Here is a 25,087-nt window from a genome sequence, read left to right as displayed (position 1 = left end):
GAAAAGGGCTGGGTGGGGGGAGAGGGGATGGGGGGGTAGAGTGAGTAGAAGAGGGGGGCAAACACCGCCTACCATAGTTGTCAGTACAATTGACTACACATCACCTGAAAAAACTGCAAAAACACAGTCATGCCTCCTTCATGCAAGTAACAAGGAGACAACAACACCCTGACACGCATCGTCCTATCGGAGAGTGAACCATTATTCAAAACATAAAACAATAAAGTCCTTTTTTTTTTATACAGAGTAGACAGCTTCACACATGGACAATACTGACATGCTTCATCTCATCCAAGGTTTAAAAATTGGTCGTCTTTAGTATTCTCAAGTGTGAATTAACCAGTGATATAGAATATACTTCATGACTACCAAACAATATCCGGTTATAAAATTAATGTGTATGAAAATTCCTGATTGTTGAGAGTGTAAACATCGAAAAACCGTCTCTGTGGCTCATACATGACAATACAAAAGATAAAAGTAAAAGGAAGAGGTGACGCACAAAGTTCATGGGTCACTCATTTGGCCAGAAAAAAACAAAAAAAACAAACTGCATTATCCATTTATCATTACTCAATCACAAGAAGAACCCAGCTGCCTAAAAACATAAGTAAATTCCCTCTAACCCACGTATTTCAAAAGCAAGCGCCGCAGATCCCTCACGACAAATTACTGAAGATGGAACAGTTGTTGGTATTCGAGTGCTAAACACGGAGATCTCAGAAAGTACAAGTACACAACAGAGCATACATTGTTTATCTCAGTTTGGGGGGGGCGGGGTCTAGGGCTTGTTAACTGGCTATTTACACATGTTACTGGTAAAAAGGAGCACATTGTAGTAAAACGGCAGGTTGTGTGGTTGACACTGAGCGAGTTTGACAGTGGTGTAGCTCTGTGAACGAAAACAAAGATTTGGACTATTACCTGAGGTGTTAAAGACTGGTTCTTTTGCTGCCATTTACAACGTCCAGGCGCTGACATCTTGGAAATATTGAAATTAGTTTGTTTCAGAGATGGATATGAAGCTACAACTCAGTGCGTTGGACCACGATACCTTTGCGAGTTAAGTGCTACAGCTCGGATTGAATTGTACACAGTAATTCTGCACGGGGCTAGATTTAGAGGGATCTCCCATATTTTCTCTCAATAATAGTGCAACACACATCAAGCGAATCAATCAAAAGTTAAGGATGAAGAAAGGAAAGGAGCAGAACCTGGCATACGTTTCATAGTATTAAAAAAAACAACAACATTCGTACACATTCGCACAATATATCCATATTCATATTTATATATATATGCATATAAAACACCAAAAAACAGAGGATGTCGGTCTCTGCTGCCCCCGGTGGCTGGAGCAGGCAGTGAACAATGTTTTTTATTACAAGCTGTGAGTCCGAGGCTGTGCGGGCTCAGGGCGCGGGGCCATCACAGCCGGGCCACGTTCAACAGCGCGGGAGGAGACACTTCTGAACCTCCTGATTCAAACGTCCTGATCGAACCACTACCCTGCGCTGGCACTGCACGTTTATACAAGAACACACAGAGCGCAGGCTGACACCGAGCTCGCGTTCCGAAGCATCTACCTCTGTTTGGACCCGCCGCACCCCTGACCCTCCCACCCTGCGCCCCTCCGCCGCGGCCGGGCGGGGGCCTCAGACTGAGCCGAGGGGAGCAGGGTGGAGAGTCGCGAGGGAGGGGCTGCCAAACATGGCCGTGTGTGGGGTTATGGGGGTGGTGGGTGTGAGGGATGTGAGGGGGCGTGAGCTGTGGACGGAGCCTGCTCCTTATGAGTAGGAGGAGTTCTGGCCCTCTTTGGAGCGCGCCTCGGCCTCAATGTCCTGGTCGTCCTTGGTCTTGATGTCCTGGTACTCGTGTGTGGACACTGCGCTCCTCAGATACGCCCAGTTCGCCGCCAGGATCATCAGGTAGTGGATCTAAACACACAAGATGTTATATAGACACTACAGGTGAATAAGGGAAAAAATGCATCCTGAAATACGCAAAAAATCCCCCAAACTATATCATTAGATGTGTTTCTAGCTGCAGGATTAGCCCATTGTGCATGTTTTAGGTCGATGAGACATACCTCGACATGGACGCTTTAAGACTAAATCAGCACTTAGCTCATAATTTGCCTTCCTCCTCCTCCTCCTCCACAGTGAGCTCAGTTAAACTTGCTCCCGGTCTCCTCCTCACTCCCACAGCCGCCGAACGACGCGCTGACGGCTGTGAGAGGCAGGGTTGCCACGGTGACGGATAAGCCCGCCATGGCAACGTGCATATTCTGAGCGGCGCATTAGTTGGGGTGGGACTGACTTGACAGAGAGGAGCTCACCAGAGAAATGACCGTGGCTCCCGCTCCAGCCAGCGCGACGATGTAGAGGTGGTAGGACAGGTAGAACTGCGAACGGAGAAAATACGTGTATCAGTGTATTTAATAAGGACTAATTGTAAATACTAGAATGTATATATTAAATCTCCTGCAAATGTTCCTGGTCACTTACCTCACTAGTGTTGCAGATCTCTCCCAGAGTGGCTCCACAGGCCTTCCCGGGCGAGGCGTTCAATGGGATAATGCCTACAGGATCACACAAAGACACATCAGTGAGATGAGAGCTTCACAATAATCACATTGTGGGTGATTATTAAAGGACACGGAGCTATGGGAAGTGTCATTGTTTGTTTGTTTTTAGAATAGAATATACTTTGAAAAATGATCTTACAAATGTGCGAGCATGTCCACACAAAGCTGCCTTTGCCTTTGTTAAAAAGGACATTATGCTCATTATTTCACCTCTTTATAGATACAGATGGCACTGGGAATGCCCGAAAACTGATGATACTTTCAAAACCCCCTGAGAGAAAACAAAGTGGGAAAAGAACTACTCCTTCCTCTATTACTACACCAATACTGATGCTTTTTGTACCAAATAATTTCAAATAATTTCAAAACTCTTCTCTTTACTTTTAAAAGTCTGAATGGTCTCGCCCCCTCCTATCTGTCTGACCTTAAAGTGCTTTATAAATAAAGTTGGTATGGTGTGGTAAATAAAGAGACAGAGACTTGAAGAACAAAGTGGTCCAACAGCCCATAAATATATAAATAATCAAGAATTCTAACCTTAGCTTTATGATACATGCTAACGGCTAGCTTTGAGTGCCACTTTTCACTTTTACTGTACAATCTGCTTAATTCTGGAACGTAAGAATGAAACAAAAGGAAGCGTAATAGACGGGAGGGACTCTGCCTAGCTAAACTCCTCCAAGTGGTCTATATGTAGTCTGCGGGCTGAGCGGAAACTTAAGTGTTACTGACGAAGCCTTTTGGATGAGAGGCAAAACGTTCCACACTTCAACTACAGAGTACAGAAGACGACTCAAGTGAAGTGAAGTGAATCTTATTTGTACATGACACAAGTCACACCCAAAGCGCTTGACACATGAAAGAACCTGGACAATTCCTTTACATTTGCGTGTGTTTTGCTCTTAGTCTGGCAGGAAACTAGGAAAAACAGTGGAAAAAAAAGTGATTCCCATAACAAGCGTCATTCCCTCTCGGTTCGGCCACGCCCATTGTATGATTATCTATCGGACGTGGGAACAGGAAATTACTGATACAAAAAGGAAAAATTGGCATAACTGGCACCATGCCGCCACCCTGTACCAATGGGCCATGAGCAGATCCCAGTTCTGTGCTTCCCCCAATCACTTGTGATGTATTTAGATTTTAATTAAACTTTCTTAATAAAGCTGCCACTTCACAGATGCACAACTGTGGCCATTTGCTATTCTCTTTAGATTAAACCGGCTCTGCTTGCTTTTCCGTCTGTTAACTGCTAATCATATTTTTTCTGTCAGTAATGGGGGTTAATATTTGATCTCAGGTCGAGGAGAGGCGCTGCCAATGAACCATATGTGATCTCCAGCCCGGTTTGTGCCAGCTGTCCCTCAAATGTGGGTCAGTGACTGTACATTAGGCACTGATCTGCAATCACAGGGCCACGCTGGCTTTACATCCATTCAATCAGCATCCACATAATCTAAGTGTATTATTTGACCTCCCAGTATGGAATATGACTTTTTTATTCCATAACCTTAACCTTCAAGTGTGATATAAACAGTCCCTTTAATCAATAAGAGAAGCACAGGGGCCTCAAATCACTTGCCGCATATTTAAAAAAGGCACATCAAACAGCTTTGTGATTGGCTCAGCGGCTCCAGTCCTCCATTGGCTTCAGACCAGAGCGAATAAAGGATAGAAGAGCTGCGGTTTAAAATAGAAATTCTCATTCAAAATTAAGCAATCCTCAATAATTCAGCAGAGCGCTGTTCAAATATAGTTATTCATTATGGCGCACAGCGAGAGATGCATTACATTAAACTGAGTGCAATTCGGAACACACTTTCCATCAAATGTTCTACACACTCAGAGCAAAATAAAAGGCTTTCATTTCACACTTGTATGTTTTATCTGTTACTATTTCCTCATACAATCACAGTATGTACTCACCGTATTGCCTAACGTCCACGCAGATGTCGTCCGGGTTGGTGATGTTGGCGTCGGGGTTCTTCATGGCGGCGCAGGTGGTCCACATGTTGAAGAACAGGTAGACGGGGATCGCCGTGAAGCCCACGATGGCGAGGAAGGCCAGGAACAGGATGTAGGTCAGGAACATGAACTGCGCCGCGCCAGAAACATACAGGAGAGGCTTCAGACTTCATCTATTGCGATTTCCCTTTGAGCGGAAACATTCAGCTCTCGTTTGAACTAATCTTAGTGGACGTGTGCTGTAATTAGGGTAAACAGGCCAAGAAGGAACTATCTGTGCCAGCGCTGGCCTTCGGGGATCATTCTGCTGATGCCAAAGAAATGAGTTTGGAAAATGTAAATCTACATAGTTATTCTTCTCCGTTTTTTTTAATTATATAATTCCTCATCAGAAAATTGGCTTCACAAGTAAAGCAAAACGTAGATTAGCATTAGTAGCCCAGCAACGACCATCCACAGCTGAACCTGGAGCCGAGCCCAGAGTACACTGAATAAATGATTGCCATATTACTGTATGAAATGTGTGAGTGGGCGTGTACTGTAGTGGAGTATTGGACGTACGAAGGCGGTGATGCAGCGTCCGCACACAGTGGTCTTAAAGTCGCTCTGCAGCTCCTTCTTGATGGCGGCCGTGGTGTAGAAGCCCTCGCCCAGCAGCAGGATGGCATAGACAAAGAAGAAAGAGGCGATGCCATAGATGATGTACTGAAAGATCTGGATTCTGAACACAGAAAGAGAAGTCAATGAGGGGGTAAAGTTACTGGGTGCTCTGGTTCCATATTTGGGACTTACACGAGGGTGAGGGTCTCGTGGTCGCTGGACACTCTGGAGAAGTGCATCTCCAGCATGGTCAGGGTCCCGGTCAGAGCCACGTGTCCACAGCCGCAGAACAGAGCCACCCCCGAGAAGCACAGGATGGTGGCCACCAGAGAGGCGTAGGGCACTCCGCCCAGACACTTGATGCAGCACTCGAAGCATCCTGCAGGGGGAGACAGAGGGAGATTAGATCAAGCTTACTCTTTTGATCTATAAGTTAATAAATGGGAGGGAATCTTATTTGTATAGTGCTTTACACACGACACAAGTCCCTCCAGGAGATGTTCAGTCACTCCACAGAAGGTAAAGATGCTTTATCTGACATTATATATCAACTGTACAACAACATTTGTCCTCTGCATTTGACCCATCCCTCGACGCCACTGAACGACTACAACAGTGGCAGTGCTGCTCCCGGGGACCCATCTCCAGATGTGGGGCTAGGCTGGTGGTCAGAAACACCTATTGTACATGTTTTTAGTGATGGGGAAACTGGAGTACCCAGAGGACATGGGGAGAACATGTGAACTCCACACAGAAAGGCCCCGTCCAGGTGGGAAAGCGAACCCGGACCTTCTAGATGTGAAGCACGAGTGCTAAGCGATGTGCTACCATGCAGGCTTAGGTTGTAAGCTACAATTGTCGCCCCAGTAGCCCCAGTGACAGAAGGACATCTGCGCCAACGGACCCCTTGGTCACCACCCAGGCCCCCTGGTCTCCTATCCAGGTGCTAAACAGCTTATCTTCCAAATCTGACAGGATCGGTCATTCACAAAGCGCTATGGCCTTAAAGTAGATCTGCAGTTCTGAATGTATTACACATTTATTACAATATTCAGGCTGCATTTTGATGTAAAAGTAAGTAACATGTAAGTTGTTAATTTTGTAAATGATTTAAGTAAGGTAAGTAACAACTTGAGTAAGTTAGAGCTCTGGCCTCACAGCAAGAAGGCTCCAGTTTTGATTCTCCAACTGTGTGGACCTTCTGTTTGGAAGGTCCACACCTGGGTGGTTGCTCCGGTTCCCCCCAATAACACACAACATGCACTAGACTAGTTTTCCATTGAAGAACTTGCCATCATGACAAGATTCATTTCTATCCAGTGAACCCCCCTCTCCCCCCACTATCCTGTGGGGGAGATCCTGCACTGATAATGCTGGAGCTGGCATAACTGTACCTGCCTTCTCCAGCACATCCCTTAGACTCGCAGTGGAATTATGATCTGAAACTGATGTGTCCTAAACCACTCTGTCACAGCACTTTAATTTCAAACTTGTCAAACGCCATCATCACCACACGACCTTTATATGAAAACACAACGTCTCATCTGTTTCATAAAAGCAGAGATTGCCTCCGCGACCCCGCACATTGCTGGATGCTGCTGACGACACCGGCTGCAACACTTCGCCCTTTGGTCCTTTGTCTTTTGAAGCTCCTCAGACCTGCTCCGGCCCCGGCGCAGAAGGCATGTATGAGCACGGGGTTTGACACAGAGCATACATGAGAGGAACAAGCTTCTCCCTGACAAAATCTAATCATAGCATTTCTCGCGCCGAGTGCCGGGAGCTCTGAATATTGCATGCTGTTTTCAAACGCCGCGACTCTCTTATGACTTTAAAGGCAAGTTTGGTTCTCTCTCCCCCGTTAGCCTGTTGCATAAATAAGTTAGAGCCAAGCCCGAGTACATGAGAAATATCATTGTCTTTTCTGCGCTTAAGTGGGACACTCTGCTGCTAAATTCATATCAATGAGCAACCGTCTCATCATCATGCAACTCTCTCTGGACAAAGCAATACCTTAGTGTCACATTTTGAAACCTCACTAAAGCTGGATTAAGTGAACTGTGAACCCTGCCCTCTCCCGAAAGACAAACAATATCAACATTGTATCGAGCACAAGTGTTGCGTCTTATATAACGGCTTGTTAAAAATAGCTCCTCCAAGCAACACAGGAAGTTAGTTGGCCCCAAAAAAAAAAAAAGAAAGGAAAAGGAAAAACGCTAACTGTCTCGTGTGCCACTTTGCTGTTTCCATGACGACGCGCTCCAATTGGCAACTCCTCAGCATCATCCCCTTACTCTTTTTTTGTTTATTTGAAGCGGTGCGTTTGATTTATCTGCTTTGACGTGCCGCTCTTCTGAAGTGATACACGAGCATTAGTAACAAACACACACTTCAGGGACAGCGTGAGGAGGAGCGGGAGTGACAGGTGTGACCGGTGCATGCTAGCTAATGCTAATGCTAATGCTAATGCAGCCTGTGACAGAAAACATTGGCAATAGTTTAGTAAATCAATTGAAAGCGGTATGTTCAATGCTTTTTCAGACTAAAAGTGAAAATCCAAATCCAAATGAGGAAAATCAGGACTGAAACAAAACTTTTTTCACCTCTTACCACCCGCCTAAACCAAATGCATTCTGTCCTCTTTTGGCAGTGTAACACCTCATTTGAAAGCTAAGACCCACAAAACTGATCTTTTTCCTCGCATTGTTGCTGTGTTGTGTCACCATTTGTATTTTTTTTTCTTTCTTTTTTTCCATTTTTGTTGAATTTTTGTCACTTTTTGGTTGAGCTTTTTGTCATTTTTTTTGTTGAATTTTTGTCACATTTTTGTTGAATTTTTGTCACATTTTTGTTGAATTTTTGTTGAATTTTTGTCACATTATTGTTGAATTTTTGTCATTTTTTTTGTTGAATTTTTGTCACATTTTTGTTGAATTTTTGTCACATTATTGTTGAATTTTTGTCTTTTTTTTTTTGAATTTTTGTCACATTTTTGTTGAATTTTTGTCACATTATTGTTGAATTTTTGTCATTTTTTTGTTGAATTTTTGTCACATTTTTGTTGAATTTTTGTCACATTGTTGAATTTTTGTATTTTTTTTGTTGAATTTTTGTCACATTTTTGTTGAATTTTTGTCACATTATTGTTGAATTTTTGTCATTTCTTTGTTGAATTTTTGTCACATTTTTGTCGCGTTTACATCCTTGTGTTCTTCTCATTTTTTGTGGCTATTTTGGTGCTTTTTTTCCCCAAGAAGCTTTTTGATTAGGGTAAAGCCAAACTGGAGAAAATAGGATCTGTTCAGGTGGGAGTTAAGAGGTTAAACAACTTCAACTTTTGTGTTTTAGGCTATTTTGGCTATTTTGAAAATCTCAACTAACTCAATCAAATATAGCACTCAGTCACTTCTGGACAACCTATAATGCCCCAAATCAAAAAAATAGGGCACTTCTATGTGGGCTTTTCAAAACAGGTCCAGTAACACAATACGGACAGCCGCTATTGACGTCTCTAAAAGCCCCGATTGATTTCATTGTCCTGGGGGAAACATCGATAGCGCCGTGGGCCGGGAGGAGAGCTACTGTTTAGCGGCAATTAAATGAGGCTTCAACGCTTTCCAAAGAGAGTGAATAAAAACAAGCTCCTGTTTGCCGCTGACGTATTGAGAGCTCTCCAAATCAAAGATGCCTGTTTGTGAAGATGAAGTGTGTTGCGTAACGGGAGCGGGGGGGATAGTTGCATAATGCTTCCAAATCCTATTAATGTTAATAAAGGCGCAGGCTGATGGAGAGGTGCGCGGAACGGGGCTGATGAGGGGCCGCGTGGAGCCTCGGGGGCATGCATTAGGGGCAGGAGTCAATGGTGACGTGATGACAGGGGATTTGAATAACATCTCAGCCTCTGTAGGTTTGGTTGTGGGGGTCTTTCTGTACATTAATATGACCACAACCCCTGATAACACAGAATATGCAAAACTTATAGAGGAAAAAATGTTGGCACAGCTGATCCACACTCTCTGTACGGAGCAGGTCGATGATCTACTACTGTGTGAAGTGCAGCACATTGTCCAAGCGCTCACCTCCACTTGTAACCGCTCGTATATTTCATAAAAGGTGCAATAGGAGATGACAACCGCGGCAGAGGCGGCGACGAGCAGCCGAGTGTGAAACCACGGAGCACCGGGTCAGCCTCGCATTGTCACCTAAATTCTGCAGTAATGAACAGTCCATTGATTTCCATTAGAGGCGGCCCGGGCTGACCACTGGGCCTGTCTGCTTCACATTAGCGCAGTTTGAACCTGAGTGAGACAAACGGCCCCCGGGCTCCGGATAAGAGGGGCCCCCGCGCGATCTTTTAAGCTTCAGAGCCCGTGAAGGTGCGTGGAGCCTGTCACAAGGGGGAGACAAAACTACATGCGTTGGTTTCGAAATTCTACACAAGATACTTTCGCTTGAATGACAGTATTTGTGTTTTAAGGGGCGAGATGCAAGTTGGCAATTATATACTCACTACTGCCACCTCAGGTCATACTTGTAACTGCACCTTCTATATTAAGCTCATGCATGATGGCACTTCAGACCCAAAATAACACCTTTATGAGTGACAGTGCAGGATTTTAGAGGCAGTTAGTGTGGGCTCATTCTACACATTAGGCTGTGGGGAAGGGAAATACATTTTAACATTTTTAAACTCCATATAGTCCCTTTAACCTCTTAACTCCCACCTGAACCAGTTTGGCTTTACCCTAATCAAAAAGCTGCTTGGGAAAAAAGCACCAAAACAGCCACAAAAAATGAAAAGAAAACAAGGATGTAAATGCAACAAAAATGTGACAAAAGTTCAACAAAGATGTGACAAAAATGTGACAAAAACTCAACCAAAATGTGACAAAAAATCAACAAAAATCTGACAAAAATTCAACCAAAATGTGACAAAAAATCAACAAAATGTGACAAAAATTCAACCAAAATGTGACAAAAAATCAACAAAAATCTGACAAAAAACAACAAAAATCTGACAAAAATTCAACAAAAAATGACAAAAAATCAACAAAAAGTGACAAAAATTAGACAAAAATTGGACAAAAACTCAACAAAAAATGACAAAAAATTGACAAAAAGTGACAAAAACTCAACAAAAATGTGACAAAAATGAAATAAAAAGAATTAAAAAAAAAACATAAAAAAGGTGACACAACACAGCAACAACGCAAGGAAAAAGATCAGTGTTGTGGGTCATCTGTGAGTCAAAGAGGACAGAATGCATTTGTTTTAGGCGGGTCATAAGAGGTTAAACATTTGTCTTGCTTTCCAAAAGACAGAAAACACTGCAGCCAAGTTTGGAGACCCATCCAGACTGACCTAGTTATGGTAAATCAGCTCCATCCACGCCTTTTGTGCATGAGCTGAAACCATCAGACACGATATTTCAAACAAAGGAGGAATCTGGAAGCGCAGCTAGTTATCAAAGAAGTTCTCTGGTCCATATATTTGCCGTAGCGATCACAATGGAATGATTTGTAGCGATATGTAGCGGGATTTGGATGTGGCGACTATCATGAGGCACCGTCTAGAAATGCGCACAAATGCAATCCGTCAGTGAAGCGTGTAACGACGTTGGCTTTCAGAGCTGTGGAAAATGAACACAGGTGAACAGGAAGTCGGCGCAACGGATCGATGCGGTGTGAGCAAAGACCAAAGAGCAGAGGAGGAGGAGGAGGAGGAGGAGGAGGAGGAGAGGCGCGAGAGACAAAGTGGAAGAACGGCTCCTGGCCCCGGGGCCGGCACACACACACACATACACAGTTACCATGGAAACGTTTCCCCGCGACCCAGTTCAGCGCCGCGCAGTCTTTTTACTCCCATCTAATGCACACATGAACGCACCTACGTAGACCGATGTAAGCTTAATCATGACACGAGCACAGACGAGCGGGCTAGTGGAAGAGAGCTAAAAATAACACCGCAAATGAGAAATGTTACGCAGTGTGGCTTTAATTATTACCGCAGTGGTAAGCGAGGTTGTTTGAGGTGCGTCCTCAACTGGAATTTCAAATCAGATCAATTTATTTTATCAAAGAAATTTTCAGTGTACTAAAAATAAAAGTGCACTCAGAGGGGTGCCTTGACGTACCCCTGAAAAAAACAAATGAATTTTAAAAACTGGATTATTGTTATGCAACCAAAGGCAACAAAGTGACAACATAAGTAAATACCACGCCCGTATTTTCCCATGTAGTGTCACGTCTGTAAAATCTGACCTCATAACATTGCTCGTCCACAGAGCTAATGAGCGTCCATAAAGAGCACTGATGGAATGGCCCTGGTCTCATCATCGCCAACTGTTAGCGCTGCATCTGCCAGGAATAAGAGCGTTAATAAAGCTCGGTGAATATTTCAGCGGCCGGTCTGCTCTCTGCCCGCGGCCCTGGTCCAATTTAGCAGCACTGTATTCAAGCGAGGGCGCCACCAAGCATGGCATTACGGGGAAGATTTAGCAATGGGGGTTTTTTGTTTCCTTTGGTGCACGCTTTATTTCAAAAGAGGAATCGGAAAAAACGAGCTAATTTTATTTTTTTGGTTTGTGTTTTTGAAGAAAGGCTTGCCGGAGTAGATGAAGGTGTGCAGCGGCAGAGGAAGGAGAGAGATGCCGGGGGTGGATAGCTGCGTCTCCTTAAGGATTGGATGAAAAGCGTGCTCCATATGTTTTGAAGGCGGCATCAGAAGAAAGCGAGAAACTTCAAATTTCAGCTCTGGTTTCCGCTTTCAACTCGGAAGAGATCTCCTTAGTGGTTTTTGAGACTGTGCAAAGCAACAAATATCAACCTCGTGAGGCAGAACGAGGTTGTGCGGCGCCTCACCTCAGCGTATTGAAGTCAATATAAGCGGTTTAGTGAGAGATGCGGTGCAGCGTGTATCAGGTGAAGCCGGTATTCCCACAAAACTGACCCTAATCTTGCGCGTCCGTATTACAGAGGCCACGGGGTCAGCATCTGGCCGGGCGTAACTGCAGGCTACTCAAAGTGGAGATTAATCCTAGTGTGTGATCAATACTATTACAGCACTTATCTGCACCAGTGGGTTTGATGGCTTAGATTTGTTGCTTCAAAACTCATTGGACAAGACAGGCATATACACAGAAAGACTATTAAGGGTATTGCTGGGTATGAATGTGAAATGAGTAGACGAATACTTAACCAGACAGTCCTTTTTTGTAGCAGGATAAACTTTCTCAAAACTGCTGTTCAAAATACTAAACATTTAGGGTTGAGCAACTTCAGCAGAATTAAACAATGTCCAGTAAAGCGTGTTCAGCTCCCTCTTTGTCACACATCTGTGCAAGTTCCTCACGTGCGAGCCAAACAGCAGTTTAAATTCGGTCTTTTTAGGGCTTTGACTGTGGCAAAGTCAAAGAACTATTGGAGTAATTTGCAACCGTATTACTGTCTGTGCTTGCTTTGTATCCAAATCCTTTTAAGGTTTCCAAGTGTTATCAGAACTTGCGCTAAGACGTGATTTCAAGCATATTGGTTTTTTGAAGCTATTCTCTACAATGAGCCAAAAAAACAAAATTCTGGCTTGAGGGAGTGGAGTGTGTATAAAACGGAGCTGACAGAGCATCCGCTGCCTGCCTAACTGAGTGAAAAACTAACGACTTCCCTCCTCCTCACCAGCGCTTTCACCTGTCCCGCTGAAACCACCGCCTCTGGTCCATTGTTGAGTGCTCTCCCTGAATGTAAAAAGCCCCCCCGTGGCTCGCAAAGTGTCTTGTCCAACTCCCCCCCCAACTCAAAGGCTGGCCTTGTTACGCAACCGCCCGGGCTCAAATGTGACTTTCTCTGAGATGTCAAAGAGTCGGCGGCCCCTGCCCGGCCCCTCCGCGCCCGCCCCGCTCATACGATTATGGAGATTCACTCGGCATCGGCCCCGGGGACACTGCGAGCGCTGGGAGTGTGGCTGGCACAAGGGGCTAACTGAGCGGAAGGACCGCAGAGAGGAGCTGCTGCACGTTTTCGTCACGTGGCAAGTGCAGGGTACATGGGTATATCTTTAAAAAGAAAAAAAAAAAACTGCCAACATTGGGCTGGTGAAGACAAAGCTGCCAATAACTTCCACTGAACACTTTGGCCCTCGATTTCAGCAGAGTCATATTCTCGCCGGCGCCGGCTAATGATGACTGTGGCGTGGATGGGCCTCTTGGGTCTGAGAGCAGCAGATTGGGCAGCAGTGGGCGATGGAGGCGGGCCAGGGGAGGTTGGCACCGCTCAGGAACACCGACACGCTGCGCCAACCTGCCACTCACGGCCGTTCCCTGCACACGTACGGCAGACGGCGCCGCGAGCACGCACGAGGAGACGGGAGGGGGTGCGGCCAAACTCTGACAATCTGTTGCTTATTTTCAAGGTGGCAACCGGGATCCAACCGAGGCGGCTATTTCGGGTCGGCTATTATCTGCTCAAGAGTCGGATCACGTTGCGTTCTTCCTCCGACGACTCATGAGAAAGACTATTATTTTATGATTTGTTCTGAACCAGACGTGGTGGTGAGATGTGTGATGGGACAAAATAAGTGTTACAGTAATAAGTGATAGCGCTTTGTGAACTCAATGTCCGAGCCACAAGCCAAAGCCATATGAAAAATCTGGCCCCAACAAAAATAAAGTTGAATAGCCCTGCTTTAGCACATCACATTATATTATAGTTAGTTCAGTTCCACAGTCAAACAGTCAAATACTGCCTTGTACTTGTGACTGTTGGGGCTTTCCTGATGCCTCTCACTCCCTGCAGGTTCCTCTCAGTGTAGATCTGGCTTGTCAGGCTCTATGGCACACTCCGGGAAATCACATTGAAATAGAAACGTGACCGCAGCGAGTGGCATGGGGGGAAAAAACACTGCCTCACCGCACATGTACGTTAATAAAAATAGCTTTTCTTTTTCTTACAAACTGTCGACGCAGACATTCCCCTACACCACTCCTGGTCATTGACACGTAAACAAACACACACACACACACACAAGCGTATCCAGATGGAGGCGGGCGGGATGCTCTGGGCCAGCGGATTCAAATGAGGAACACATGAGGCTTTCGCTGTGTGACGGCTTTCACATGCTCCCGCTCTCTCCCCGCACCTCCGGGCCGACCCACTCGCCGAGCAGGACAATATGGAGGAGAGAAGGAGGTGGTTGAGGTAGTCGAAGGAAACCCCACTGTGAAATGGATACGAGGTTCTGTGCAGAGAACATTTCATTAAATAAATAACGGCATCTTTTGTAATCAGCTCATCTTGCAGCCCTGAACAACAGCCTGTGTGGGTGGAAGTGCCTTCAGTAAAACGAGGCAGGCTTGGTCCGTAAATGGTACTATCCAATGACTCATTAAGGACCAGTGCAGATCTCAGCCATGGTAATCGCTCTCACAATGCAATGATAAAGTAAAAGTAATCTGCTGAGGAACAGAATTTGTTTTGACTATTTTTGGCATGACCTTACAATTCTGTGCAACCTGACCTCCGCAAAGTTCGATAACGGCTATCGCAGTGTGTTTAGATATTCAACATCGCGTCTGTGAAGAATGCAAGGTTAAAGTATAGTATGTTGACAGTAAAATGACTTGACCTTCATCTAACTTGGTTACAAAGTCCCACTGAGGTGAGAGTGCTAACCCATCACTGGTCACTTGCATTCGCTTTGAGTGTGTGGGGGCAGAGTCGCAAAGTGAATTACGGGGCATTCAGAAGTCAGCGCTCGTCCTCAATGATTATTTGATCTTATCTACAGCTGTGATGCCTCGAAGCAAGAGACACAAACGCTTCAATTGGATTGGAGTTCAGTCTGGACTTTCCATCCCGTATTGTTATGTTTTCAACAACATAAATGATCCACGGAGATTATAAGGGCTTATGTGTTTAGTGGAAAGAAGACTCAGCCACGCATGAATGAAGAAACAAACTGTAGCGCCAAACAGGAAAAGTGCTTCTGTCTCTTCTGTGACATTCAGTTCTCTGAAAAGCTTTAACCAGGAAAAGGGGGTTTATGAAAGTGACCAGCTCTACACAAATAGACAGCAATGCATGATTTCAAAAAAGCATTGCACTTTGGGGATGAAGTGCATCTTGAAGTATCCCAGCTTACTGCCTTCACTGCTATGGAATGACACTGTTGTCCATTTGTGTATCAGCTGGCAAGGACTTTCCTAAACACTGGCTGCTTTTCAAAAATGCAAACTTGAAAGACACCGATCTCTCTTCTTCTTAATCTTTGGTTATATCAAGGCTAGAAAGACAACCACAAACACATCCATGCCCATGAAGGCGGTCACAAAGAGCATGCTGTAGCTACAAGTCATTTCAGTGGCTCAGGCAGGCAGGACTGTCCGCTTTGTCTTTCGATGGGACGGAAGACTCCACAAAACCTGCACCCCTCCAGACGATGACGTAATGCTTCACGGTTTGGATGGGAACGCCGTGACTGAGCAGCGGCGGGCCAGCTCTGCAGTTATATAACTCTGGGCTCTTCGGACTCTCCGGGGAGAAGTACAGGTGTGTGAGCGCCAATCAGACACAGCTGACAGAGGAGGGCACTCGCAAGACACTTGACGACAATGTGGGGCTAAAAACACAATATGAAAGAGTAGTTTGTCCAATTACGCTGATGTGATGGTTGCAGTCAGACCGACGCAGGCTGGCAGATCTGGAGATTATAGGAAGCAATCAAGCAAAAAGATCAATCCATAACCACGTGCAAAAACAGCCGCACCGGGATTATGATCCGTGTCTGTGTGAGGTGAACATTTCCCGCTTGGTAATTCTGCTAGCATCATGCCGCTGTGATGGAGTAGGGGTGTTATGGATGTGTAAGTACTGCTATGTCCAGTCATGCAAATTATCATGAGCCTCTTTCCCATAGAGTAGGGCTGCACAACTTTGGAAAATATCTGATTGCCATTTATTCCTCTGTGCGCATTTTTAAAGAATCTACATTTGACAGAAGACAGAAATAGGAACTGACAAACCAATACAAGTTTGTCTGACTAAGTTAAGACCACATCGATACAATATATTTTATAATTTGCAAAGACTATTGTACTGCTTTTTCTGTGTGACTGATTGCGACCACTCAAATTGTGCACATATAACAAAATAAAAGTGCTACTGCTCCTCCATCTGACATGAAGTGCACAGATTTTTATTACAGAGTGACATCAAGTACCATCCAGTGCAGCCTCCTGTAGCAGCTTTCCTCCACCTAAAAGCCTTTTAAGCATATGTTTTGGTTAATGTACTTGTTATTATTTGTTTGGCACACGCCGACGCAAGCTCCTTACATGACAGCTCTCGCCTTCCTGCCTCGCCGGCCGGCAGCACTGTAAGTCTTCAGCCTCTTAAACCAACGCTATAAGCTTATGGTTACAATCCAGATGTCAAATGATTACAACAAACAAATAGGCCATCCCATCCTCCGGTCCAGGGCTCTATTTTGAGTGCTCTGGTGTGGGTGGTCCACGTTACGCAATATCACACCTGGAGCACTCCACTACCGGCCGCTAACAGCCGCCAAACACTGCCACGGCTGACAATGGGGATTAAAAATTGAAGAGGTTAATTACGTGCTATAAATAAAGGCACTCTAATAACCGACTCCTTCTCTGTCAATACAAGCCGCCTGCAAATTGTTATTATTATCGGGTGCTATGCCTCGGGACAGTGATGTAATGGTGTTAGAGAACGCTGTTGAGGGACATCCCAGTGGTCCACAGTGGACGTCACAGCAGTGGAACCAAGTGTCATCACCAAGGCTTCTTCTTATTCATAGCTCATCCTTCCTTTGGGTCAAATGAGTGACGAATCCCGTCAAGTTCAAATGTCTGAACTGTCAACGCAGCATGACTGTGAGATGCATGACTGAGAGGCAATGGACATAAGGGGGCTCACATTAAAGTAGGCCCGTGTAGCCCTCAGGCATCTACATGAATGTGGAAATGACTAAATGTGATTTTCCTGACAAGCATTGCTATTAGATATGCGATTAATTCGTTTAAAAGACATAGGAAGTGTTTACAGTGCACACCAGCGAGTTCTGAAGCAAATACAGAACCCAGAATGAACCTCATTTCAGGACATGTTTGAAGAGATGTCTTATTTTTTATACATAATAACTGGAGACAGAGGACATTAACACTATAATGTTGAATTATTTCAGCCAATGCGGTTTTGTAATTGTCATTTTTATATTCAATTGCAATGACTGCCCAAGAAAGTAACAACAACTAATTGTTAATTAAAGTGGCCATTTGCAATACTGCACTAAAAAGCAAACCCAACAGGTGTCTTCTTCCCTGGCAGCTTCATAAAACAAGAGACATTTAGCAAATTAGCATCCAAAATGGCAGCTGACAGTTCCCACATAGACTGCCCATTCACTGAGAGAGTCTTCCTGCAGCGCAGCACCTGCAAGCATTGATCAAAGCACTCGCGCGAGCGCAGGGAGCAGCAGGTGGAAAAAACAACTTTGTCAATGTGCTCCACTGGACACGCTGCTTTGGCCATAAAAGACAAAAAAAAAAAAAAAAAAAAGGCAGAGGTGCCAGTGTTGGACCACAGCTGCCCAACCCATCATCATTTGTGTATGAAAAGATGTGGCGCCACACTTTTATAGCAGTCTAGTATCACTCAGCCTCCATCACTGTGGCAATTTGTTATAGACTGATGGCATTTTAGCATGCAACAATTCTAATCTCTCTGCTCGAGGATGCACAGAGACAGATTCTATCATTCCAACACACAGCCGGGTTTCATTTTAGTCCCCATCATAATCTCATTAAACCGCCATTCGACAGTGATCTAATTTCTATTCCATACATGTTGCAAGTCTGGGCTTGACACTTGACATGGACGTCTCACGGCCCCATTGTGCGTACTAATCTGCGCGTAAAATATCCCCCAAACACGTGACTGGTGCTTTGTTTTAACGTCGATAGTGATAAAAACGCGCCGATCCCAATGCGTCAAGTGCGTTCCCATTGTATCTCGCGCACACATCACGTCGCGCGCACAGAGAAACGCTCGTCCGTCGTCGATGGCATGGGTGTGAGGGTGGGAGGGGGGCTAGACGGGCACAGAGGCAAGGGGTGGGGGGTGGAGGGGGGGGGCGCACCTGAAGCACACACACACACACACACAAAAAAAACAATGCAGGCGCGACTACCTTCATCAAACGCTCGTTACGCACAAAGACGCTCGTAATGGCGCAGCGATGCAAATGGTCACTGACAGCAGGCAGACCGTGCACGAAGGAGAAGGGTCGACGCACATCTCGCACGCCCACTCAAATTGCACTCAGTGTGGAGGGACCGAATCGCCACGGATCGCGGTTCAAATTTGGTGACAGGCCGCGTAACGACGGGAGCGAGACGGAGGTAATTGTGTCGCCATTGCGAGACGCTGGCGCAAAAGGGAAAAAAAATGTTGGAAATGATACAGGCAGGAACGCGGAGGGGAATGAAAAACGCGCGTCTACCTTTGCTCTCCTGCCCCTCGTCCTGGTTCTCCTCCGCGTTGGACTCCATGGCTGGCTTCGTCCCGTCCATTATTTCAGAGATGTATAGTGTCCCGTGGCGCTCGGACCGTGGCGCGTGTGGATGCTGCTGGCTCGGGTTGCTGCTGACTGGATATGGCCCCCCTCCCGCGCCCGTGCAGTCTCTATCCCGTACACACCCTCCCCTTGCCTCTCTCTCTCTCTCTCTCTGCCTCCCTCTCTCTCTCTTCTTCACGTTCGAGCCTTCACTCTCGCCTCTGATGTGGACCTTCTCTTTTGAAAATGGATTTGTTCCTCCACAAAGCCAGATTTTGCGCTGCATTTTGTTTCACTGCAAGTTCTCCCCCCCATATAATACGTTTTAGACCTGCATGGTTGGGTGCAGGCGTGTGTTCAAACCACATCCGAGGTATCCAAAAACTAGGCCATGAGAGAAAAACCCTTTATTCAAGAATAAATTAGGCTATTTAAAACAATGGCAGAAGAAAACAGTGGTGAAAGCTTGAGAGAAAACATACACTCACATAAGAATCACACGTGCATTTGTTTTAAGAGGATGTGCTGAGAAGAGCGCCAGATCAAAGCCAGAATGCGGTCGCCATTGTGGTTTTGGTTTTCCCGCCCACGTGAAAATTTTGAACTGCTATCATCGTGGGATAGATATTCAAGAAGCTGTACAAATGCCCACTCAAAGGCCTCAGATGAATGTCAAGCAAAATGTCCTCGAGCTGAGAGTCCAACCTGCGCTTTATTTGATTGAGCTAAACCAATCGTCTCACCTTTGAACCAATCGGAGCTTCTGTTTCACATAATAGAAATACATGCCTGTCTTCAGTAGACAGCGGCTGTTTAACCAGAGCCACCGTTCACCTCATTTTGCAATAATAAACCCAAAAACAATGGCCGCCATCTGTTGAGAATCCTCTTAAACTCTAATTCTGGCCCACGTGACGCCAGTAGGCACAAAAACGCAACCCACTTAACTGTCTATGAGCCCCCTCCTTTCCTCTCGGGGGAAGACAAAGGTGACCCCGGCACCCCCCTGATATTAGACACCGCGGTTTGACACGGTGGATGTTTGGCAGAGTGGTGATCCCCCCGGGGCCGTAATTAAGACTGGATGTGAGCCATATGCCGCGGCGGGTCGGCCTCTGCACTGACTTTTTGACGCGTCACTGGTTCTGAGGGTGAAGAAATTCGAGCTACCGGGACATCAATGGGAGGCCCAGATTAAAGAGGAGACCGAGAAATGTTGAGGTTGTGAAGAACGTTGGCGTAACTGTGAACAACCCACAAGAACAGTGTTAGGGCAGGACGATATGAGAATATTGTGATGACGATATTTTACTAAAGCATTTCAACACATTTCAATTTTAAACTATAATCACAAGCACTTTTTCATCACATTGTGTCAGAACATGACTAAAAATACTCTAAATCATTACAAAACAAGGAACTAAATTAGAGAAATTCTGACCAAAACTGAACTTTGTACATAGTTCTCATTTATCTGACCAAAGAAACCTAGATGCAACATACTTCAGAGTTTTTGGAAAGAACAATCAAGACCAAAAAGGTCAAGAAAACGGAGGCCAACATATTTCTGTGAAGATAATAGATCGGACTGAAAAGGCGCCCGAACACAGTCCCCAAAAGAAATCCCACAATGTACTTTATACTGCATATTGATAAGATTTTCTGTAAGACATAACAACTAGACCTAGAATAGCAAATAAAAGGAACTGGTAAAGTCCCACTGGCACAAAGCCATTATCTGCAAATAGTGCCTTCCCTTTATCTATATTAAATGTCCTGCTCTTTGCAAGTACACAGTAAAAAATGTCGGCTTTTTACTAAACATCCATCCATGCATCTTCTTCCGCTTTATCCTGAGCAGAGATGCCCAGACTTCCCGATCCTCCAGCTGTTCTAAACATATTTATATAAAATCAGCATCTCTGTTCTTTGGAGCGTATGCAAATATTCTGACATAAGCTGTCCGAGGGTTGGAGGGTGCATTTCCAGCGCCATGTCCCCTCTGCAGAACCCCCTAATCCCCCGCTGGGTCACTCAGATTAAGGTCTTGTCCAGAAGATGAGATACAGTGCTGCCTGGCAGTCTCCAGCATCACCCCTGACACAAACAAACAGTCTTGGACGTCAGCCCTCTGCCTCCACGAACGCCTAGAATCTGATAAAGCACAGTTCACTTCGCTTGACTTTCATCTTTCATCAAGTTTTGACACATATTTGAAACGGTAACTTCCTACTGCTCAACTTTTATCTGCCTGAGTAACTTTTGGCATAGATTAAGAACTAAGCATGCGTCTAATGGCTGTCTCCTCTCATTACCAAGAAAGAGAAAAAAGTGCTGCTACAATGGGGTCAAAGTACAGTAATAAGGATGTCTCTGCTTCTTCTCTGTGACATCAAAAGTAGGATTAATGCTGGAGGAGGCGCAGAAGTCTTGCAAAGAAGGGGGAAAAAAAAAAAACTAATTGATTTTGCAACAAGCTCACGGTCACATAGCGCTGGCTGGCTCTCCTGTTGCCATGGAGACGCAGTGCCAAAGCGCCGGTAGGCTGCTGCGGTGCCACTGATACGGATCTTCAACGATGCTATCGCTCCCTCGAAAACTTCTCGTACCAGTGCGAGTGTCCAGAAAGCTAAACTGAGACTGAGACTGAAGAGGGGCTCGACCACATCGCGGCCGCTGCTCGCAGGCAATGAGCAGGCAGTTTACACGCGGCGGAAAAAGAGGAGTCAGAAGGAAACTCATATCAATCTGTAGAAAACTCTCAGCAACAAGGTCCTGGGTCATGTACAATAGGGTCCCAGGACTCCCCTGAAAACAAGATTCTGAATCTCAGTGGGGCTTTCCTGGTCAAAGTCAGGTTTGAATCCTTTTGCAAGTATGACTCAGTTTGATGGATAATGTCTGTGATAAGTATTAATCATGATTTTAGAAATGTTCCGTTGTTGCTTTTATAATACATCTCATACATTTTCTTCATGCTTGCATTGATGTCTGGCATTTCTCTCACAATGTTACTTTGAATACAACGAACACTAAACTCAAGAAAGTAGCAGTGTGAAACCAAAAAGCTCACATTAAACCATAAATAAATATTCAGCTGATTTCCATGTCAGGTGCAAGGGTCGGGAAGCTTGTTTTGATCTAAATTCCGCATTTGTTTTCCGCAGTTGGTCCTCCAGTTCCACATGAACGCAGCAATAGATTGAGGGAGAGTTCCAAGATTTGAGCCACAGGGGGCCCAATAAGCAAAAAAGTGAATTGATAGAAAATCTGGTTCCTCTTGCTTTAGTATTTAGGATCTAGGATCTAGACAGCCACAAAATTCAATACGTTTCTATAAATTGATCCAATACAGACACAGTAATGATAATAAATAAAAACCCACTATAATAAACCACACTGACCAGTCACCCTGAATAATCTCCAGTATGATATTGCCCTCCATTGACCTCCTTAAGTGCCTCTGTGACATTGTGCTGCGGCCCTTTGTCCTGTAAAGACACCAGCGCCACACTCTGAGGCCTGACGCCAACGCTGACCTCGCCATGACCCACTGTATCTGCCGGCCCTGTCCTCGGAAACAGCTGTACGAGCTCGAAGAGGATTCAAGTCAAGGCCACAGTGAAGGACGGACACTTGCAGCTTGAAGAAGATATTTTAATGCATAAACTTGGTAGAATTATATATATTTTAGTGTAAAAACAGCAAACAAAGATATGGGATTCTTGCGTTGGTTGAGCAGCTCATTCATTCTCTCTGATGTTCAGTCTTCTAATCTTCACAGCTCTAATCAGATCGCAATGCCAGCTATTTCATTCCTCCAAAATTGTGCAGCCCTCATCCCTATGAACTCAAGTGACACACATGTATATGGATAGGGGTTTTACAGTAATGTCTTCATGAGGCTGTCATTTAAGAAAAACACCGGGACAACAAGCCAAACGTCTTAGCCCAGAATTACACGTCCCCCGCCGCCGTTTCCCCCTAATCCAGCCTTTTTAACCGGCTTCTCCACACTTTAACAAGAGACAACTTTAAAACTCCTAAATCTCCTTCCCCCTCTTTCACCTGAAACCGTCTCAGCTCCTCTTCCATCGTTTCTGTTTTTGACACTGTGATTTTTTTTTTAACGCGCTGAGTGAGATTCTGGGCCCTTAATCTGAGGCAGCGATGATGACCCACTTTCTCTCTCCCCCTCTCTCCCAGGCCCCGCCCCTCTGCCGGCGGTCACCAAGGAGACGCTTCTTCCTCTCTCATCCCTGGACCCGAACCGTCCGCCGCTGACAAAGGTTAATCTGTGTCCGGCGCGCTCAAACGCACACACAAATGCCAAAACGCACCTTCCAGCCACGTGCTTTTTCCCTTTCTTCACAAATTCTCACTTCCTGCTGGCGTTTGATGCATTTTTTTTTTCCACGGCAACCAATTCAGAGCTCCTCAGTGTCAATTCCGACCCTGCAACAAAGACCTGCATGCAAACTACAATGCAAATTCATGCAAACACACCCTGTATTGTCATTGTCTTCTCTCACACAACACCTGTTTACCCATGATCTAATTTAATTTAATGTGCCCTTTTGGGTTACAATGAAGCATAAAAAAACGCGTTATTGTGCCGGAAAAAAGGAAGTGCACTCCCACAATCGTCTAAAATCCAAAATGCCATCACTGATATAAACTTATTTACAATGCGTCAGGAGGGAACACACACACACACACACACACACACACACACACACACACGCTCCTCTCCCCCCACAAAGCGATTTATCTGACGCTAATCCCGCTGGCCCAGATTTGCACCACAGACTGCTCCTCATGTTTTCATAGCGGCACAACTGCACACACACACACACACACACACACACACACACACACACACCTATACCCCCTCCCTCCCCCTCCCCACCACCATGTGATCTTATTTCTTTCCGTCACGTGACCGAGGAGTGGATGCACCTGCGACCTACTGTAGCGCTTCTTCCACGTGTGAGTCAGTGGATAGATGGCGCGCTCCTCTCACGGGCTATTTCGGGCGCGTGTGGGTAGAGTGCGGAGCGCGTGCGTGTGTGTGTGTACGTGTGTGTGTGGCGCTGTGGCGTTTCCACGGCAACAGGTCCGCTCTCAGTCAAGCGCGGGCCCCCCCGATTCCGACGCACCAGGAGTAGCCGTCGGGCGGAGAGACGCTCGCGCGCAGCAAGAAGGGAGAGAAAAGAAAAGAAAAAAGGCGAAGAGAGCGGAGGAGTGGGTGGATAGTAGGCAACAGTGGATGTTCAGGCCAACTGTAGCTACTACGATCACAGTGCTTTTAGAATAAATAGCTGTAGTACAAATAAGCTTCAGGGATGATGCTTTGAAGACACACTGGAATATTTCAGGTCATATATTGTGATATCAAAACCGACAAGAGCAAATAAACTGCATGAATAAACAGCAGGACACAGATGTGAGCACTTGGAAGATAGATCTAATGTGTTCGCGCAACCTGAGGTCAAAGCAAGCCAGTGTGACATCTCCATGGAAACGAGCGGGTAATGTCAAAGTTACGAGTCAGGTTCTGAGCAGAGGAACCTTGTAATTCAATTTGCCGGGTGAAATATTACGCGGTGTGGTCTGCGGCGTTATCTGCAGCTGGTTCATTTGTCGGGCACGGAATTTACACACCTCCTCCACTTGATTGCGAAAATGAATTTATGCTTTGCTCATTATGGGGAGAAAAGCTCCATGTCAGCTCAGATAAGAGAAGCAAATGTGGCGCCGGGGCTGAGAGAAAGTCTGGGTGGTATGAAGTGTTATGAAATGAAAACGCAGCCAGACCAGCTTCAAATGTAAACTTTTCTTGGCCGTTTCTTGTGTGCGTGAGCTGAGGAACACCAGTCCTACACAATCCACCTTCAAAGGCATCTGGACAGCACCACTTGTCTTGTCCTAGTGCCCACCAAGAAGAAGGAGTAGCCTAGTCACTGAAGTAAAGCCATAAGCAAGTCCATCCATCCATCCTCTTCCACTTTTCCGTTGCCGGGTCATGGGGGCAGCTGTTGGAGTTGCCCAAATCACATTGCCCCAGCCCTTTATGGCTCCTCCTGCAGGTGGTGGGCCCCATGACAACAGAGCTCCCAGGATCACTCGGGCGCTCAAACCCCTCCGTTAAGGTGGCGGTTCCAGAAGGGGCCATAAGCAAGTCTATTAATCTTTTACATGATCTCTTTACACATTAATGGGCCACTGCATATGCCCTAAGCAGATGAGGGTTGGGTTTAAACCACATGAGGATGGAAGAGGATACAGGCCTATCCCACTGGAGCACACAGGCCGGACTGAGGAGGAGGAGGAGGAGAGGTGATGAAGAGTCCAACAACAACTGCG

General features: G+C 45.6%; 1 protein-coding gene across 1 annotated transcript; it reads right to left on the bottom strand.

Annotated features, from left to right (window-relative positions):
* Positions 1–1,646: 1,646 nt before the first annotated feature.
* Positions 1,647–18,842, bottom strand: LOC306982101 (neuronal membrane glycoprotein M6-b-like). Its single transcript, XM_079581896.1, has 7 exons — positions 18,668–18,842; positions 5,345–5,531; positions 5,114–5,273; positions 4,514–4,682; positions 2,508–2,581; positions 2,339–2,404; positions 1,647–1,937 (listed from the first exon to the last, which is right to left on the bottom strand). Exons 1-7 carry the CDS (start codon positions 18,735–18,737, stop codon positions 1,788–1,790), a joined length of 876 nt encoding a protein of 291 aa, XP_079438022.1. The 5' UTR covers positions 18,738–18,842; the 3' UTR covers positions 1,647–1,787.
* Between the last annotated feature and the right edge of the window lie 6,245 nt (positions 18,843–25,087).

This window comes from Gobius niger (genome assembly GCF_951799975.1).
Source record: "Gobius niger genome assembly, chromosome: 23".
Taxonomy (NCBI): Eukaryota; Metazoa; Chordata; class Actinopteri; order Gobiiformes; family Gobiidae; genus Gobius; species Gobius niger.
The sequence above is the reverse complement of the archived record's forward strand: the minus strand, read 5'-3'. Positions and strand labels throughout refer to the sequence as shown.

Bases quoted from the DNA above. Each gene is read 5' to 3' on its own strand.
- LOC306982101 (XM_079581896.1), bottom strand. From the start codon at position 18,737: ATGGACGGGACGAAGCCAGCCATGGAGTCCAACGCGGAGGAGAACCAG. The intron at 2,582-4,513 runs GTGAGTACATAC...GTGATCCTGTAG, and splicing joins CGTGGACGTTAGGCAATACG to GCATTATCCCATTGAACGCC. The intron at 1,938-2,338 runs GTGAGCTCCTCT...TTGTGTGTTTAG, and splicing joins GAGCCACGGTCATTTCTCTG to ATCCACTACCTGATGATCCT.